A 20,126-nucleotide genomic window follows, 5' to 3' on the forward strand; every position below is an offset into this window, starting at 1 on the left:
TTATTTAGTTTAGTTAATAAGTTTGTCAAAGCTTTGAAAGGATGGCTACATATGCTGGCAGTCATGGTTACCATCACGTGACCTATTTACCTTCGTTGATTAATAATTATTAATTAACGAAGGTAAATATTATTAACTTAAATAATTTAAATTCGGAATACTTTTCTGTCAGTTGGTGAAGATAGAAATTTTACAATTGTCAATAAGAGTGTCGGGATTTCTAGTTCAGAATATATACGGCTACCCCATTAAGAAAATATTTGGGTCTCAACTCTATATAACAAAATCTATATTGAAGAAATGACGATCATCCACAAAAAAATTATAACCACCAAAGAGAATAATTAAAAAAAATGTTTTAGATTTTTAGACCTTTTTAGATCCAACGCTATAAAATGATAGAAAAAAATATTGTAGTATAACCTAAGATGTACTGAATATAAAACAAACACGTGTCTCAAGCGTGAAGTGTCATGTGATCGAAGAGAAACCACTGCCGCAAGACACGCGGGTCGTGGCTAATGACGAGTACGCAAAGAATTTTTCAAAGCGGAGTCAGATGTAAACAATGTATTCGCGTCGTGGTTTACAAACAGTCATAAACAATCATTCCATTCAACATTGGTGACTGCTCAGTTGGCATGCTGTTCTTAGATAGAAAACAAGTGAAAATCCGTTGTATTTAAATAGCCATTAAATTCTTATTGTTCAGGTAAGTTAATAAATAATTAACCCAGCTTTTTATTAGAGCGATATATTGCAAAAGCGATTGTTTTGTAATGTCTTGATATAATATATAAACGTTTATGAAATTTTAATAACTGTTGGTAAATATTTATGTTTTTATAAGAGCATTTTAAAATGTTATGTCATTTATAACCTTGTGTCAACCGGATCGATAAATTTATTCAAATTCTTAAACGAAGGTGCAACTAATGATAATCATTAAATATTATTATAATTATAATTATCTAACTAAAGTATATTTTTAGGTCGTAAAAACTATGTGGATAAAATTCATGGTAACTTTGAATTTATTGATGGCAGCAGACAGTATTAATCGACCAGTGTACAAAATTGTTTTGAATCAGAAAGGATTTGCTCAGGTAAGCGTATTCCTATTTAAAACAACAAAACTATATCACAAGACCATGAAGATATTATTCTGATCGAGATACATGAATACCATTATGGTCTAGACTCTACATAGTAGAATCAATTTTTTATGAGTTCACTATTCACACTTGTTTCAATTTTTAAATCGTAACTAGCAATCGTAAAAAGCTACGAAAGCTTAGTTGGGTGTGGAACGGACTGCCAAGACGAATGTCCGCAGGTTCAAATCCCAAGGGCACACACCTCTGACTTTTCTAAAATCATGTGTGTATTCTTTGTGAATTTATCATTCGCTTTAACGGTGAAGGAAAACATCGTGAGGAAACCTGCACATCTGAGAAGTTCTCTATAGGAATTTCGAAGATGTGTACAGTCTACCAATCCGCACTATGCCAGCGTGGTGGTCTAAGGCCTTATCCCTCTCAGTCATAGAGGAAGCCCGTGCTCAGCAGTGGGCAAGTATATAATACATGGCTGATAATATTATTATAACAAGCAATCATGGTAAAAATTCCATAAATTATTCTTTTACTTCATATGAATATGATCTAATTATTTTGGTCTCGTGGTTAAATACAATTAAAGAGGAAATTACAATGTTACTTGTATTGTGTGTATTTTAGGGTTATTGTAGCTGTGAAATATAATATTCCTATCGCAGAATTCAATGAAACAAAGCTCGTTGTTGCGAGTGTGCACTATTCCGTTTCCTGCAAAACGTCCCTAACAATGTGTGCACTACCCGCTTTCCGCACGCACACATCATTAGCATGGAGCGGAACGCAACCCGAGACACAACAAAACATTGTCTTAAATAATCTCACAGTGGTAATGTAGTACATGCAGTAGACAATTCAATGGAAGACGATTACTACACTTTAATGTGTTTAAGGAACAGATATATTTTTCTACATGCAATTTCTCTAGTTGCATATTTTGTAGTTGGTTATGAAGTAGGTATACATTCAAAGAAATTATCATTTCTTCCGACATAATTTAATTAAGCTAGAGCTAGAGCTCCCTTACTTTCAGTCGAATCCTCATAAAATTTACGTTGACAAATTCAGGTGACACATTGTATGACGTTTACAATTAACCAGAATCGGCGTGAATAGAAATAAGGTACCCCAATTTACAATACAAATCGCAATGCGTACAAATAAAACAAGAAAATAATAAAATTGCGAATTTAAAGAATAATAACTATAGAAAAGTTTCTAATTTTAAGCTCCAATATGGAAACACTAACAAACCACGCAAAGATTTGAAAAATGAAGATAAAATTTAAGAGTCTGTAAAAGCAATAATTTCTATCACATATCTATTGTATCGAAATAACAATTGGGATCTAATTAATCCTCGGCTAGAGTAATTCCAAAGTAATTCCGGAAATGGACGCTGTGATAATGCGATTACGGATCAAAGTACATTAATCAAGATTTGCGTAAATTCTGCATTCCTGACCTGTTGAGGAGGGAGGGAGGAGGGGAATGATAAAAGATGTGAGACATGTTTATATGTTGTTTGTAATACTAATTCAATGCATAATCGGTTAATTGGTAAACAAATGTGTATATTATTATGATCTGAATGGTAAAAGTAAGAGTGAAGTGGTAGTCATACTCAGGACATTTTAAATTAGCATGAATGGGCCGGATGGTGTATTTCAAGTTTTGAACATGTTCAGGTACTTTTACCTACATTATTAAATATAATTATAATAAAAGAAAATTTCGTTGACCTATTGTTGCGTCCTCAGGTCACCTTTATAAATGCCTCCATTACTGTTGTTGGGTGGTAGTCATTTATAATATGCTTTTCTTGAAACTCTGCAAAGAAAGACTTTTTTATCGACAGTTAAGATTATAACTCAATATTCTATTTCATTCAGTGCAATAACGCAAATGAGCTTGATAATCATTTATATGAACTCCGTTATCAATTGATATCTAAATCTGAACATAACATCTCATTATTTGTCAATTTCATGTAAGCGAACTTTAAACTAAGAAACAAATTTAACTGTAATTTCTTACAAGCTCCCGCCATTTTATTAATGAATGAAAATATCTTACAGTTGAACTAGTACTATGTATTAATATTCTTGGTACATTACGCTATTGAAGCGATATTGAAAATGACAAAATTTGATGGAATTGCAGTTCCTTCAATATGACGTTGAAACGCCACCCTTGAGGGAGTTCACGTTCTGTACGTGGATCAGAATGTACGACCTTACTTGGGACCAGAGCATCTTTACCTACGTCGGTGAGCACTTATAGATATTACTTATAAATAAATAATTTTATTTAAGATACCTTTTTAAAATGTTTCTCGAGATAGCCGATTCCCTGGACTTTTCCATTCCAATGAATTGAATTATATGAACTATTCCTTTTAGTTGGAAAGCCATATTATAAATTATTTGCACTACACATTGAAATTAAATACAAGGAAAAAATAATTTAATCAACGTAAATTACTAAGCTCAAAATTCTATGTTTATTTAAAAGAAACTTCTTCAAGGCGTCAGTTTATATAAATTAAAAATCATACGTTTAGAACTGTCCGAGATTTAATCAACAGCGCTGAGGAAACTCGGCCCGCTCTTTCCTTTGACTTAATTTGTTAGGGTTTTTTGTCTTCATTAGTGCAAGAGAAAATGTATTTTCTGTCTTTGAATACCTAACCGGGTATTTTTCCTTCGAGTATAACGAGTGTAAAGAGATAATAACATAATTAAATTTTTAGAGTTTATTAGCTACCTTACTACTGTAACTCGAATAGCATGAAACAGAATTTAGAGGTGCTCGAAGCAATTAGGGCTTGTAACATGCAATGAGCCGTGACGCCACCGTAGCGGACTCGGCTCGCCGTACACGTATCTCATGCTGTCAGTGATCATCGATGTTTAAATATTGCGCAGGGATTAGAGAATAGTTATCAGACGCAATTAGGCTTTTATGGTTCCATTGATCATCAATATCTATTCAAAGAGATTAAATCCTATGTTTATGTAAAGCGTTTCCAACGTTTACAAAATATAAATTTTCTTCGAAGACAGTCAGTAACTTATATATGCATAGTACATATATGTACATACATATTATATCGTTCATACATAATATTTATAACATAATAATAGTATAAGTACTCTTTGATTGATGACATTTGATTACTGCTACATCAGATTAGAGTAGATTTGGTTATTTTTAATCGGACATCAGAAAATGTATTAGAGAAATAAATTATAGGTATGTATATTTTTTTTTTTAAATAATCCAATTTAAATGCTTAAAAATATTAATTTGAAGATAATTTAGCATCCGTAAATAATCAAATATAGAAGCAGATACGTAAACAAATTATTTTTAAGTAAGTTTATGTTATCTATAAATCTTGTAGTATATTTACGAAAATTGTTTATAAAATTATAATTGTTTATAAATACATAAATATATGTTACATATATATAAATAAACGTGGTCCGCATTTCTCACTTGGTCGCAATGAAACACTGCCGTATACCCGCAAGGTTGGAACCAATAAAGTTAAATTATTTTGGAGAAAACAAGCATTAGTGTTACTAACTTTACTGTTAAACATGATAAACTAGTACTAGTGGCATATTAAGTAAATACTCGTATAATATGTACAATATTATTACGATCGTAATGAATATGGCCTGCTTTAAATTATGAACTCGTTTTGTTGGTTGCACAACATCAATGTTTTCGGTTTAACATACGCAATAAAACCGAAAAAGGTCTCATGTAATCACCTGACGTGTTTTCATTAGACTTTTATCCCACACCCTTTATTGATAACAACTTTTTGTACGCGGTATGTAAATTATCGTTCGCCGACGCGAAATTGTATTATTACTACCAAGTACAAAATCTTATGTTATAGCGAGATTTAAGTTTTGCAATGAATTTATATTTCGCACGACTTTGGTTGAATATTAAATCGTGTTTAAATATTTAGTTAAAACAATGAGTATTTTATATTTTTATTTTTTTTTCCGAATATTGACTGCGTCTTATCATAATATTATAAAATGCATCTTTGATGATACGAGTATTTTCGTATGGTACGGGATATTTTAGGGAGTCAAATCAAGCAAAAACAATATATGTAGCGCTCATAGACTAATACAATAATTATATACGATATTAATAGCCAATGCTACATAATGTATGTCATTATGGGACGTGTTTCCTGATTGGGAGCGAGTTAATTGCCATTGCGACAACTTCCAACCGCGTACAAACCATCAGCAGGTAAATCGAGAAACACTTTTTTGTTCTGCGTCAATGTAAAAGCGCTCCAATGAACCCTATACTATGATTACCTATGGACATTACTATGCAACGATCTATTTAAAAACATTTAAAATGGCGACATTTTATCCGTAAAACACAATACAACCTTATGCCTGAATAAGGCATACGCTTAGATAATTTGAAAACTCTATTCTATAAATATTGACGATTAATTACCACTTCTTACATACCGATCACACTTCATAGTTGCGAGTCCAGGCACACAGAGCAAAGCAGACGGTAATAATCCAATAATTGATAATAACTGAAATATGATTATAAACCCAAATCTTGTTGCAAACAACGTAATATAAAAGTGTTTGTTAGCACACTTGGCACTAGCTTCGACGAAGAAAGTGATCTAATCATGAGACAGCTTTGATTACCGTAAACAAGGGAACACCTCCGTTTCTCTCACAAGTTACTTAAAGCGTCCATTGTTAGTCTGAGAACGATTTACCGTGTACCATTTATATATATACAGAATTTTATGTTCTGGAGTCAATACTATTATATTTCGTTTTCCATTACAATAATAATAATTTTAAATTCCACCACTACACGCACATTTAACTAATAACTAAATACATTTTTTCTTATTATGTAGGTACTAGTCACCCCTTGGCCTTGTATTGTAATTGCAACAATTCTAAAGGGTGAGGAGGTAAGGAATAAGGAAAGTAGGGAAGAATGGGACGATGGTAAGATGTTAACAAACAGCTTCAGGCCCTCATGTTTGTATTGCGCGGAGTAAACTCGATGCACTTTGCCATCCATTTGCTGCGACTGTTCCCCTAAGCCTAATGCATAAAAAAATTATGTTGTCACTTGAAAGACGTTTTGAAAAGACACCTATACATACATATATGTATTTTTTTATTGGTCTCGTAATAAACAAATCTAATTCACGGGAGACAATAGATAACCGCCAAACTTTACGATACACAGCAAATTCAACGCTCATGTAATTGAGCACTACTTTATGCCACTTTCCATAGTATGGAATTTATACCACGAACGAGCAGTTCATTAATGTGATTTTTTTTGTCTTTGCACAAAAACTAGAATGCAAATATCGTTGCGCAGGCAGCTTGTTTGAAATACGATTCAAATACCGGTTCAATATGCTTAAATCCAGTCGTCTTATTCATGAAGCCCAGTGTAATTTGTGTAATTTCATCACATTAGACAGTGTATCAACTGTGCACATTACAGACCAAGGCAAACTGCAGTCCAATGCTGTTTGCCTGGCGTGGTCGCCGCTCTTACATTCCAACTTCAAAGGAATCACGGAGCAGTCAGTGAAGTGCAAAGGAATCCTAACATACGTTAAGCGCTTTGCGTAAACTATGTAGCTTGAAGAAATGTTCTTCATTTAAAATAATATCTAATGTTACCTTATAAATTCCAAAATATTACTTATATGATCGCCTCAGTAGTGTAGTTGTATTACGCTACGACGGTAGTGCTTAGGTCTCGGATTCCATCCCTTGTTCGGGCATATTCGATTTTTCTAGTCTACATCAGCTCGGAGTCTAGAATTTATGCCCGATATGGCAATAGGCTCGCCGCCATCACATGGGACGAAATATACACGGCGAAATTGGATGCACCAGTTGCGCCTCTGCCTACCCCATAGGGGACAAAAAGTTTAAGTTTGTAACATATATCATTCTATTTATATAAAAGTTGTTTCACTCATCAAACAGTACGTTACATAAATAGAATGATATTTTCAGGACCATTAGTAATCTTCAGGTTCAACTAATATGTAACCAACACCATATAAAAGTATCCACTTTGTTGCGTTTATGAGGCCATGTCACGTGGCATTTCGCACGAAGTGCATTGTGACATGTTGTGTTAGCACAAAGAAACACTAAGAGGGTTTGGTGTCTCCTATGCTAACACATCATCAATCTTAGTTTCTTTTTTACTTTTTGCTGCGATACATCTCACTACCATAGTTTAAAGATTGAAACATAATAATTGAGCTACACAATATTTTTGACACTATGCTATTCAATAATAGTTTAATAATCAAGTTAAGACAAATAGGGTCCATCGGGGGGTCGTCGGTGGGAGGCTTGGGGCCGACAGTCCTTAGTGTACGTTGTGCACATCTCGCACATTGCGATAATCCCTGGGATGGACGGCAGCGTGGAAGGTAGGTCTCCTGCTGCCGTTGACGCCAAGAGCGTCCTTCGGTCCCGCGGGGGCATCTGAGCCCCTCGCCAATACAAGACAGACCGCAACAGGCGGCACCGCGCACGGACGGGTGCGAACGAAGACTTAGACATTTCGGTCACAGGATTCCGCAGTCGTCCCTAATGCGCCAAAGAGGGCCACCGCGAAGTTTTAGTTGGTATGCCGTGCGTTGCATATTACAGTTTAAAGACGGCCCGGCGCTCGCCCGAAGATCAACATCAAATCCGGGCGGCTCAACGCCGGGTCGTAAGGCACAGTGACTCTAACATAAACACTCACTCATAGTCATAAGGCACTTTCACCGCGAAAACAAAAAAGTGCATTAAGGTAACTTGATATTTAAATAAACATATAAACACACACATAAATGTGAATAAGTAAGTAATTATTCAATATAAAGCAATAAAATGTGTTACGATAGGAATGCGATTATAATACAAAACAACTTCTTAACTATCGTTAATTATATATAATTTCGCGACTTTATTACAAAATTTTTGTTATAAAAAATTTCATCAAAACTGTCTACACAAACATTTTTACGTGCACACTTAACACCTCTATTATTATGACTTCAAAGTATGTTTGTAAATTATAAATTTCGCAATCGGTTTATTTTCGAAAATCTTTGGCAGTGTAATTTAATTGTGGTGAAAGATCCTGCGACAAATTCATATTAGTTTTGTAATTGTCCTTATGTTTATACCAGACTGGGTAGCAACCTGTTGCGAGCGTTGAGGGAAACGTGGATTATTTCTCATTCGACAAAAATCTCACTGCAGACGATGTAATAATCTGATAAATGATTACTTATAATAATTATTTTCGTAAATAGCTTGTTTTTGTGTTTTGCAAGCCTCATCGATCTATTTTACATTAGAGCGAAATGGAAGACTGACTGCGTATGAATGCATTCAAAATAAATAAATTTATGATTAGTAAATGCATGTTAAACGCCAGTCTAAGGTTCGCCACGAAGCCTAAATAACAGGTTAAGAAACATGATAATTTCATCAAATACTATTTTAAATATTATATGCATGAGATTTTCTGAAGAGTTTTCCCACAATCTGATCTCTTTTCAATCTATAATCCCACGGAATTGAATCTTGTGTCCAGTAAAAATTACTGTCAACTGACGTCGTATAAAAACTGACGTCGATTTCATATTTAAAACTGATCATTTCGTGAACTCCATTACAAAATTTTAACTATCTATAATTCACCACATGCCGCTAGTATCCTGACATTATGAGTAACTTTTTTTCCTTTACTATATTAAATATTCTGAATTGGTATAAATGCTATAACAATCTAAGGCGCAATAAAATATTATATCTTACTACAACTCATTTCGAATCGTTTCAATTAATCTCACCTACATAATAATATATAGTAATTTGTAAAAATAGTACATTGCTCTCCATGCCGCTGGTAGATATAAATGAAGATGCCAATAAGTATATTAATAAATCCGTGTCATGAATTTCCGGTTACGGCTATACTCCATTGGTATTTCATTCACATAACCCTTGAGGGATTGTGGTATTACAAATACTTGATAAATTTATTTCGTGTTAAAACTGGAACGTATTCCATAAAGAAAAAAATGCGTTAATTGGCGGTTTTGGATCGTTTCGTAACCGGGTGAGAGGCAGTAAAACTGAGTTTGACTTCTTTAAAGTATTACATATTATAACTTTCGCTTAGGGTTTTTTACGTTTTATAATAAAGGGTAATTTAGAATAGTATAAGCATGCATAGACCGTAGAGTTGGCGAAGTAATCAATTCCTATTCGTCTAACTAAAAGACTCGACTTGATGTACAATTAGTTCGTAGGGTCATAGCCAATACTACACTGTAAGTACATCTCTATAGAGTAGTTTCCCTCACTTGGGAAAGAAGCGGCCTCAGGCACAAGTCTCGCTCAGACGGCTATTGTAGCACAAAGGTTCTCAGGGGCCAACGCACCGCATTAGTAGAGTAGTCGATTGAGAAATGAGAAGTGAAACGTGTGCAATGTGTTCTTAAACGGGGAGAATCGGGGACAAGGTATAGGGTATAAAAAATTATTATCTCAAAATATAGGGTCATTTTGACATCGCGTTACTAAATGAAACCATATACTTATCTACTTGGAAATGACACAACACAATAGGTTACTTGAGCCTTAGATATAAAATAAAAAAGCGTAAGTTTCGAACAAAATAAATATTAATAAAAAGTGATTTTAATATTACGCGCCTCTAAAGCCATTACTACTACTCGTACTACTTCTTCGTTGCAGCGGCAACATCATACTTTCAGTCAGAAATACATCCATGCACATGCCATATTCGCATTACACTATAAAATGATCGAAAAATCAGAAAAGTAAAACCAGGATTTTTCTGCAAATGTCTGCAAAGGTGAAGACGAGTATGTGGTTTCATTTAGTAACGCAATGTCAAAATGACCCTGTATGGGGGTTCCACCCTAGTTTTTGCAATAATGACGAAATTTAGAAAAGTACTTATACTTATAAACTTGTGGCCCTGAACTTGTAAGACTTAAAGACAACTTATGTCTTGGTTTCGCAAGTACATCAATAATGCACATGATAAAAGCCACTATCAAAACGTGTATGTAAGCGTCTTATAATATAAACTTTGAGAATTGTAACTAGTTTTTTTAATATTTCTAGTTTTCTGTTGATGCTGTTTCATATAGTACAACATAAGATTGACGTAATATAATTTAAAATAATAATATTACATTATCACAATCAGACAATATCTAAATACCCCATTATGCCTCATTTGCATTATTTTGATCGGTCTATATTCATACTAAATGTAACTCGAACGATTAGTACATAAATGTATTATGAATATTTATAAGACGTGTTCGACGTGTCGTATTAATGTGAATATGGCACTGAGTTGTTTGATAGCCTTTAACTCCACTGCTAAGCAATAATCACTGTTGAATTACATACAAGTTTTACATCGCACTAATGTGAATAAATAATCAAAATAGTGGCAATCGTATTCAAACGTAGACAATGGTATAGTGTAAGCTTAATTCAGGCTTCAGGTCAACATGTCAGGGGCGAGAAATAAATAATAATTATCGGCTTAATCTATTCTTTTTTGGATATTTACAATAAACGTAAACAATATAATTTTATATCTACCAATGGTATGGGGTGACTGACCTATAGTCCGTTGGCAGATAGACAGTAGAGCTCGAACGGTAAGTAAACCGACACTAGATCCCAAAATCCATATTGACCGTGTCCCGTGATTGGAAAATGTCGTGACTGGACATCGAATTATAAGCAATTGCCCGTTCGCATGTGTACATACATATGTATAAACCCAATTTTTATATGTGTTGTGATACTTTTTGCCGATATAAGCTAACTATCTAGCTGTTGATAAAGTATATTAAAAATATTTACTGGTGGTAGGTCGCTCATATGTCAGAGTCCGCCTGGATAGATACCATCGCAATGTCTATTTCTGCCGCCAATCTGCTGCTTGTGTATACTCAATGTTGTGTTCCGGTTTGAAGGACATTGTAACCAGTGTAGCTACTGGACATAATAAGATCTCGTCTATCGCAGTGAAATACCAAACAATATTTTATAATTTAAGGTGTTGGATGGTTGGTCTACTGTTCATGGGCGGTCGTATCGCTTACCATCAGGCAAACGGTCAGCTCGTCTCGTCATTCAAAGTTTTATACGTATTTTCGTATTTTTATATGCGGGAACGACAAAGCTATATTAATTAGTGTTATGGTTTGTTATAGGTACATTGTATTAAAGTTTAAAATCACACTGTGAAGATATTTGTCTGACTTCAGACCAAGCAATTTAAATGTTTTTGCCGTAGATTATGTTAAAATAAAAATATAAATCAGAATGCATAACATGGCACCCAGACAAAGTGGGTCGGTTTGAGCGTGCAATATGTTTATATTTAAAGCAATATTAGATAATCAGTACGGCAAACCAACATGTCATTATTTTCCCGTGTAGAGTAGGCAAAAGGAGTATAGTTGATACAGCCAAAAAAAATTAAATTGAATAATCATGTAGGTATGCTTAGTACTTAATTTACAATATTTAAAATAGATAGTTAAAGCAATTTATCAAAACATATAGTTATACGGGAATCGTGAGTAACCTACTCATACGGCCACGTGTTGAGGTAGGCCAGCTTAAGGAGATGACTGTGCTATTTAGTTATTTTCGGGATTTTTATGAATTGTATGAAGTTACAGAAAAAAATATTTATGAACAAACAAAGATTTCTTTCGTAAATAGGCATCGCATTTCTTGGCTTACATAAATGTTATACTAAGATATTGTTGTTAAAATTATAATTAAAATCAAAGCTAATAATTGTCTTCACAAACTTCACAAAAGGCGTATATATTTTTATCTGTTCTGTTCGCAGTCAATGGTAATAACCGCGTAATACGCCTATGGTTGAGCTCAGGAGGAAAACAAATTAAGATTTCCATCAATGGACGGGTGACATCCAATTCTCATGTGGACATCGTAAAAGACGTATGGCGCCATGTTTGTCTCTCGTACCAATCGGATTACGGAGCTTGGGCACTGTATATCGACGCACGCCTTTTCTCTTGCGAGGCGACACAAAGCGTAAGCCTTAAGCTATTCTTACTCGTGTATGCAAAATTTGTTAAACGTCATACCTAGTTACGTATCATTACATTATTAAACAATTGAAGCAAAAATATTTGTAAAGACAAATGACCGCATAACTTTCCGATGAGTGAGTTCTCCGAGGCCACGACTTTTAACTAGAGATTATCATGTGATAAATTGACATAGACAGTTATTACGAAACTATATCCCGACAAGGCTGTTCGTATGCATATCCACAGTGATAGTCTTCTAGTGTCACGATCAACTGCGGCTGATCAATGCCTTCATAAAAAATATTGAGCAACTCACTTTTAAATCTTGCCATCTAATAATGTGCAATATTAAATGCGAATTATATTGTACTAACATGACATACGGTGCATGATGAATTGTACCTAAATCTCTTGTTTCAGCTGTATGGCTTCATTCTGCCGGCTGGTGGAAGCGTAATTATAGGCTACGGCACCGCCGACAACGGTAACAATACCTCTACACTTGCACTCTCATAATAATAAAATAACTGTTTTACACTATTATTACTTATTAATTCCTTTTCACAGGTGAGCCAAACGGCTTTGAAGGCGAGATATTTGGTGCGAACATGATCTTAACGTCAACAATAGAACGTAATTACACCACAAAGAATGACCCTGTACATGAACAAAAACCTTTTACAAGGAATAAAGTGAAAAGTCAAAACAAAAATAGCTACATAGTATTAAAAGATTTACAAACAGATGAAATACATAATAATTTTGAAAAATCTTTATTGCCAACTTTTATAAATAAAACAAAAAATTACGTTAAATTTAAAACTCCCCACAGTTTTGTAGAACATAATGTTGGCGTAAATCTGAGCTCAACCACACCCAAATCGGACACTAAATCACAAGAGACGTTGGACATCTCAGTGACAGATAAAGCGCAAACGACAATATATAAAGACGAAATGAACATTTGGAACATAGTAAATCAAAACAAGCAAGGTAGATTCAGAACATCGCAAAAAACTACAAGTAAAGCGGCCCAATATGAATCTAGGACGCGAGACAATGTAAGCGGTTTTACAATATCAGAGTATGAAGCCCCGCCAGTCCCTCCTTCCACGAGCCCAAAGTACTTTAAGCAAAACTTTGAGATGGAAAAGCGCCCTGTCCCGCTATCTATTTATAAAATGAAGGATGATTCAATCGCCCTCAAGAAAAGTTTTAACAATAAAAAATATATAAATGAAATATCAGAGGTCGAGACACCTCCGCTATTAAGCAAAGATACAAAAGCTTACGGTCAATGGACAAGCTCAAAATTTGCTGGTAATGTTCTAAATTACTTGAAAAGCATTAATTTTCAGAGCAGAGATAAAAAGAAGGTACAACAAAATATACCGTTTATTAAAATATCAGACACTTTGCCCTACGCGTCTGATTTTAAAATAAATAAGGTGCGTAAACCTTCACAATTTCAAAGGCATCATTTTATAGAAAATCGTTTTGCCGCTAATAAAAAGAATTCGCGAATAAATGTTCAAATACTGAAAGACGATATCAGAACTAATAGAATTAAATCACAAGTCCAAACCCAGCCTAAGCAAGTAGAAATAACGAACAGAGGAGAATCAATGAAAAATGATCACAGACATTACCGAAATGCAGATAATCAAGAATACTTTGAAAGCATTAATACCATAGATAAAAAAATTACACGCCGTCCGTTCTCAGTACAGAGTATAAAGAAAAACAATTTCTTGTCGTCTGAAAAGACTTTACAAAACAATAATTTAATGTCGATACTACCATTTTTAAAAACTTTAGAATATTATATAGAAGAATCGGCAAACAGAGAAAGGCAAAATTTAGAAAAAGATAACATTTATATTAAAAGCCTCTTGAATGCTAACAAGTGGCATAATTCAAAATCGTATAGCAATGATTATACGCCACGAAAAATAAACATGGAATCAAATGGGCACAGTGAACTTGACAACAAAATAGCTGAATATAACAAAAAACATCCGTCGGTAAGACTTAATTACATACATGAAACTCACAAGGTTGAGAAGAGTCCCGATGCTGATATTTTAAAGGGAAGGGAACTTGCCACGGAAGTATCGAACCAATCTAATTATAATAAAGATTCAATATCGTTGCTCAAGTTTAACCATGGCTTTCTGCCGGGACATGAGAAAAAAGTTAAAATTTACGACAAACTCAATTCAGGTTTGCCGGGAAACTTAAAAGCGAGACTGGATAGCCAAAGAGGTATTAATAATAAACATGTAAAAATAGATAATAATGCTGTGAATGAAAAATATATAATAGGTGTGGATAACGAACAGAAGACTCAAAGTTATGTAGGTGGATTTGGTATCGTACCTGACAAACACAGGTATAGATCAAATATAGATCACATGAATGGTAACATACCTTCATCATTAGGTCCAAGAGTATGTAAGAACGTTGAATTGTACGATCGTGTATTGTACGTGCAGCCGGACGAAAGTATCGACATGACTCACATTCTATCTCCAGTAAGAGTTAAAAATATGGGTATAGAATTTATCATGCAAAACTATAAAAAATGTTCACTATCCGATTCTTCCATAGAAAATAACGAAATGCTTTTTATAGATTGGAGTAAAACTCCTGTTCGTTTGTTTGGAGGAGCTTTTCCCCGAACAACAACCGATCTTTGCGGTTTCTTTTAAGTAGTTTAACCATAATTGTAAATTGGTATTTTATAAATAAATCTTGTTAACTATATTTTTTTCAAAATTTTTTGGTACACATGACATAGAGTATTTTAAAATATTTTCTTCTATTATTGACATTTCGCATTTTAAACTGCAAATCTATCACCAAAGTGTTACAACGTCGACATTTGCGCAAACTGGTCGCCCTGGTTCGGAGAGTGTCAACGATACAGTAACGGTCCGCCGCCCCGGACCTGTATTATGTAAGCTTTTAAAATGCAATGTGAATGTATTATGACATCGGGGGAACATCTAAATTGAATTTCAAAGGTCACTCCGTAAATCGGACAGGAAGAATAATAATAGCTTATAATAGCTTAGAGATATATCTACATATTTTTATTATGGCACACTCTCAATATTTTCAAGCGAGAGTCTAAGGGCTATCCCCAAGTTGGTAAATAGGAATCGACTCAAGCTCGCTCCTTATCACTCAAGAGAATATTATTTATAAAATGTAATTACTAGTCTAACCCCCTTATTCATAAACGTTTTTTATCTAAGGACGGAGTAAAGCTGTGATAACAAGCCTGTTTCTCAGTGCCCAACGGCACTGAGAAATAGACATAGGGCCGTTGTGATTGGTTATTATTGTTGTATTTCAATATTAGCCAATCACAACGGCCCAACGTCTACGCACTGCGAAGACTGCCATGCCGTCAGCACTGAGAAACAGACTTGTTATCACAGCCTTACTCGGTCGTTCGATAAAAAACGTCTATGAATAAGGGGGTAAGAGTCTAACACATGTGTCAAAACACATGCGTGCAGTGTTATATTATTTAAAAAATGTTCATTGTATAACAAAATTTATATTAAAAGTGAATAATGCAAGAGGGAAAAAAATATTAGGCACAATATAAAGAATGTATGTAATTTTGTAGCGGTCGGCAATAAACGACAAAATTATTGCGATAAGTTCAAGGATGGTGGAGACTGTATTTATGCAAGTTAGCGTCGGATATGAGAGTAACGGGCGACCTACAAAATTCTGCATTGGGACAAATCATAAATTAAATTCATGAGCGCTTCTTAGCGGATGCCGATCGAAATTGCTCAATGGGGGAGCTTCGGCTCCCGCTGCAAAACTAAACAATATGTGAAATCTGCAAATGGTTTTTATCATGTTTTATATTCAGTACTTAATACTTATCAGTGGCAATTATTTGGCTTACAGAAATGAAATAAAATTAATTAAACACAAATTTGCGAATGTTGAAGTACCTATTATATGCATTTCATGATTGACGCATTGTTAAATGCGGATGTTCAATTAGTCGGTTTATGACCTTCGGATCAACTTACAGGGACAACTTTGAATAAACGAATGTACTAAGTAGATGGTGACATCGGACATGCCAACAGATTTACAGAAATATTTAAGTACTTACTTAATAACATATTATTTTTATTACCATGTTATTACTTAACTAAAATTACCTTCCGCAGGCTACATTCATAATTAAAGATAAAAGTAAAATGAAGTCAAGGTTCACATTAGACTAGATTTGGCTATAGTTATGGAAGTTTGTTTGTGAAGACCGATTGCGAAATATGTTGTATATAGTTGAAACTTTAACAGATCCGTTAATCGGCTTGTTGCTTAAAATATTTCTTAAAACGTTACTATCGCTTTAAGTGATAGTCAATTAAAATGACATACTTAACAAGGGCGGCCATATTGTAAAGCAATTCAGTCACAAAAATATGTTTCATTTACGTAACATTTAAAATTTTATACATTATATGTGTATGTATAATAAAATATATATCTTCGTAGCTATAAAAACATAACAAATACTTGTATTCAACTTTTTGGATTAACATAACTCTGGAAAATGTAAATTATTGCAACCATTATTAGGTTTACATAATATATTTGTTACTGGCTTTTAACAGATATACTAGATCTGTTATTTACGTTACACAAATTACGAAATTGTCATTGAAACACGAACATCAAACTGTCACGTTATAGGACAGGCAAGTTTGCAATAGACGGTTGAACTATCTCAATTAAAAGTTTCGTTTAGACGGCACGTGATATTTAAAAGACATCATATACAGATAATCGACTGGACTTTAAAATTGGAACAATTTAATGATTTGATATAAAAATTGTAGAACAAATGTTTTATTCACTAGAGGTTGGCGTTAAATGTGAAGTTGCGGAATACACGCAATTCCATACGGACATCTATCTAGGTGCATTACATATTTCATGGTAGTTCTCGTGTCGTAAAACGTTGTACGTCGTATCCCGTATGTCAAAGTGTTAAGTTTATTTACATAATAATATGTAAGTACGTAAATTGTAACATTTACCTACATGTATATCCACATCCGTTACGGTATCTATTATAATATAAAATGGAATACACTCAAAATAAAAGTGACTATAATGAAATATGTATACTCTTATTGCAACAAAAATAAAAAAAACAAGTTTTTGTTTTAAAGGTTTCCTAATGATAGATTTTGTACATTTATGGAATTCGTATAACCCAGCTCGACCGGAGTGATGTCACTGTCTCACGTATCTTGTGTTTTTACGTGTAGTAACAGTTTTGTTCTTGCGTTTTAAGCGGACGTTAGTATTGGCGAAGGCTAAAATATCTATTCCCAATATTGACTCTGCAGTCCGAGTATTCAGTGGGAGATGGTGATTATCAAACGTCAGTTAAACCTTGATCGCCCGCTTGACGACCTACTGTCATAAAAAATGTTTTCATAGCCAGCTCATATAAACCAACTTCTTACATAAGATTCTTTAATACTGAATGAGCTTGTGATTCGACTAATACCTACACTACTCAACAAAGTCTAGGGAACAATCCAAGTATATTATTAACTTAATTATGTTTGTTTTTTTAAATGAACTGATTACTAAATTTAAAAAATGTAGGTTGAAAGTGCATTAATTGTACGAAATTAAAAAAATTATAATCAAAAAGTAAAATCTCGAAATGTCTTAGCTTTGGAGGCTGTGTATATATTGGAAGCTGCGCGCAGTCAACGCAAGATAGCGGAGGCTGCTTTAACACGCAAACGAGCGTGATTTGCCGATTTTGGACGCTATGGCTCCAGGAGACGTAGCCGAATGTCACAGAGGAAGATACAAGGCTTCTGTACCCAGAGACAAGACTGTTTTCTGCAAAACGTTACAAGAAGGCAGTCCTCAGATTATTAACAACTCACTGGTTGGTAAGAAGATTCCAGACCCAACACCAAGTAGTCATCAGTGACAAAACTGCCAGAAGGTTGCATAAAATCAATCTTCACGTTCGTATATCGTGAGTTCTAGCCCTGCGATATTGAAATCTAAAGTTTCGTTTATTGTCAGCTCACACACTTTTGCGATGGACCGACAATCAGTGAACATGTGTGAGAGAGAGAGAGAGAGAGAGAGAGAGAGAGAGAGAGAGAGAGAGAGAGAGAGAGAGAGAGAGAGAGAGAGAGAGAGCGTATTTGGCGAGTTCCTGGTGGCCAAAGTCGACTCCAGAATCTTCAGGAAGTTCATCCTTACCAAGGAGGTACGATAATAGTGTGAGCTGAAATTCGTCTAGTTGGAAGAACAGATCTCATTTGGACACGAGGTAATTTAAATGGGGAGTAATATAGTGACAAGATTGTGCACCCTATGATCTTCCCTCATCGACACCAACTTAAACCATAATTTCAAACCGTGCTTCCAAAATAGTGGGCCTTAATATGAATATGATAATATTGACAAGACGAAAGTCATTTCGAATGTTCATGTAACGCCCACGTCAGTTAGTGTTGGAAATGTGACTCTCGAAGTTAACAGATGAGTATGACTACCTAGGACAAGTAATCCAGCTAAGTAGGTTCAATTTCGAGAGAGGTTCATCATCAATCGCTCGGTTGGGCTGCGTTCGGGAAGTTGCGCAAGGTCTTCTCGTCCAATATAGCTCAGTGTCTGACGACTAAAGTCTGCAATCAATGTGTGTTACCAGTGATTACATACGGCACTAAGACGTGACCTCTAACTAGGGCAGTATAAGGAAACTCGCAGTCGCTCAGCGAGCTATGAAAGGACTATTTTTGGTATTTCTCTACACGATCAAATCAAAAATAAGGAGATCCATAGAACAACGAAAGTCAACGACATTGCCCATCGGATTAGGAAGCTAAAATAGTAGTGGGCAGGGCACGTAACTCGCAGAACAGATGGCTGATGGGGCAAGAAGGTTCTGAAGTGGAGGCCACGAACTGACAGATGGCGTCATAAAAGTCGCAGGAGATCGCTGGGTGTAGGGCACTTACAATAGGGCGATCTGGAAATTTTTGGGGGAGGCCTATGTTCAGCATTGGGCATTCTGGGGCTGATGATGATGATGAGGACAGATCATAATATACACTATACACACTTACTATAACCTCCAAAACGATGACATCTTTTTATCAATAGTATGAATAAAATGCGTGAGTTAAGTATTTGAATGTTACATACAGTGACTGTGTAATATGAAATTACGTTATAATATGATGGCGTTTGTTCATATCTTGTGTTTTTTCAAACTTTATTTAACAATGCTTTGATTTATAGTTTCACCATATCTAGTGCTGAATTTAAATCCGTGCGTTTACTTTAAGATTTGAAATGTAGAATTCGAGTAATCATTTATGTACTGTCGACCAGTGCGGGATGAAAGGTCTCTGAGGCTAAGTATTTCAATAAGGCTTTCATAGTGCTTCAGACTTATACTTTGCGTGTGAGTCGTGTACAAAATAACATGCTTCTAAAGACATTAGTTTTAGCTGTGCGTGTTCTGTCACTCAGTGTTTATAATAATTAAAATATGAGTAGTATATCAATACAATTTTACAATACATATAATATTATATGACTAATGCACGGGAACGAATAAATTATTTATATAAGATTATAATATTAAAATATTCATCAGAAATATGGTAAATATCAACAGCAAAAACTGAAACACCTTAATTACGTAAATCTCAAATGTCAGAAGCGCCTTATAACAAATATTTATCTAAACAAAACATCCCAAACGTATCGAAACTATAAACGTCGGTATGTAT

General features: G+C 34.5%; 2 protein-coding genes across 2 annotated transcripts in view; one reads left to right on the forward strand and one right to left on the reverse strand.

The window, feature by feature from the left end:
- Positions 1-20,126, reverse strand: part of LOC115447261 (coiled-coil domain-containing protein AGAP005037) — a 247,084-nt gene that overhangs the window by 21,790 nt on the left and 205,168 nt on the right.
- LOC115447262 lies at positions 540-15,540 on the forward strand. Its single transcript, XM_030174259.2, has 6 exons — positions 540-712; positions 993-1,106; positions 3,279-3,384; positions 12,096-12,304; positions 12,724-12,787; positions 12,871-15,540. Exons 2-6 carry the CDS (start codon positions 1,005-1,007, stop codon positions 15,012-15,014), a joined length of 2,625 nt encoding a protein of 874 aa, XP_030030119.1. The 5' UTR covers positions 540-712; positions 993-1,004; the 3' UTR covers positions 15,015-15,540.

This window comes from Manduca sexta, chromosome 27 (assembly GCF_014839805.1).
Source record: "Manduca sexta isolate Smith_Timp_Sample1 chromosome 27, JHU_Msex_v1.0, whole genome shotgun sequence".
In the NCBI taxonomy this organism is placed as follows: Eukaryota; Metazoa; Arthropoda; class Insecta; order Lepidoptera; family Sphingidae; genus Manduca; species Manduca sexta.

Excerpts from the sequence above, each read along its gene's own strand:
- LOC115447262 (XM_030174259.2), top strand. The coding sequence starts at position 1,005 with ATGTGGATAAAATTCATGGTAACTTTGAATTTATTGATGGCAGCAGAC. Across the intron at positions 12,305-12,723 it reads CTTGCGAGGCGACACAAAGC|CTGTATGGCTTCATTCTGCC; the intron begins GTAAGCCTTAAG and ends CTCTTGTTTCAG. Across the intron at positions 12,788-12,870 it reads CTACGGCACCGCCGACAACG|GTGAGCCAAACGGCTTTGAA; the intron begins GTAACAATACCT and ends TCCTTTTCACAG.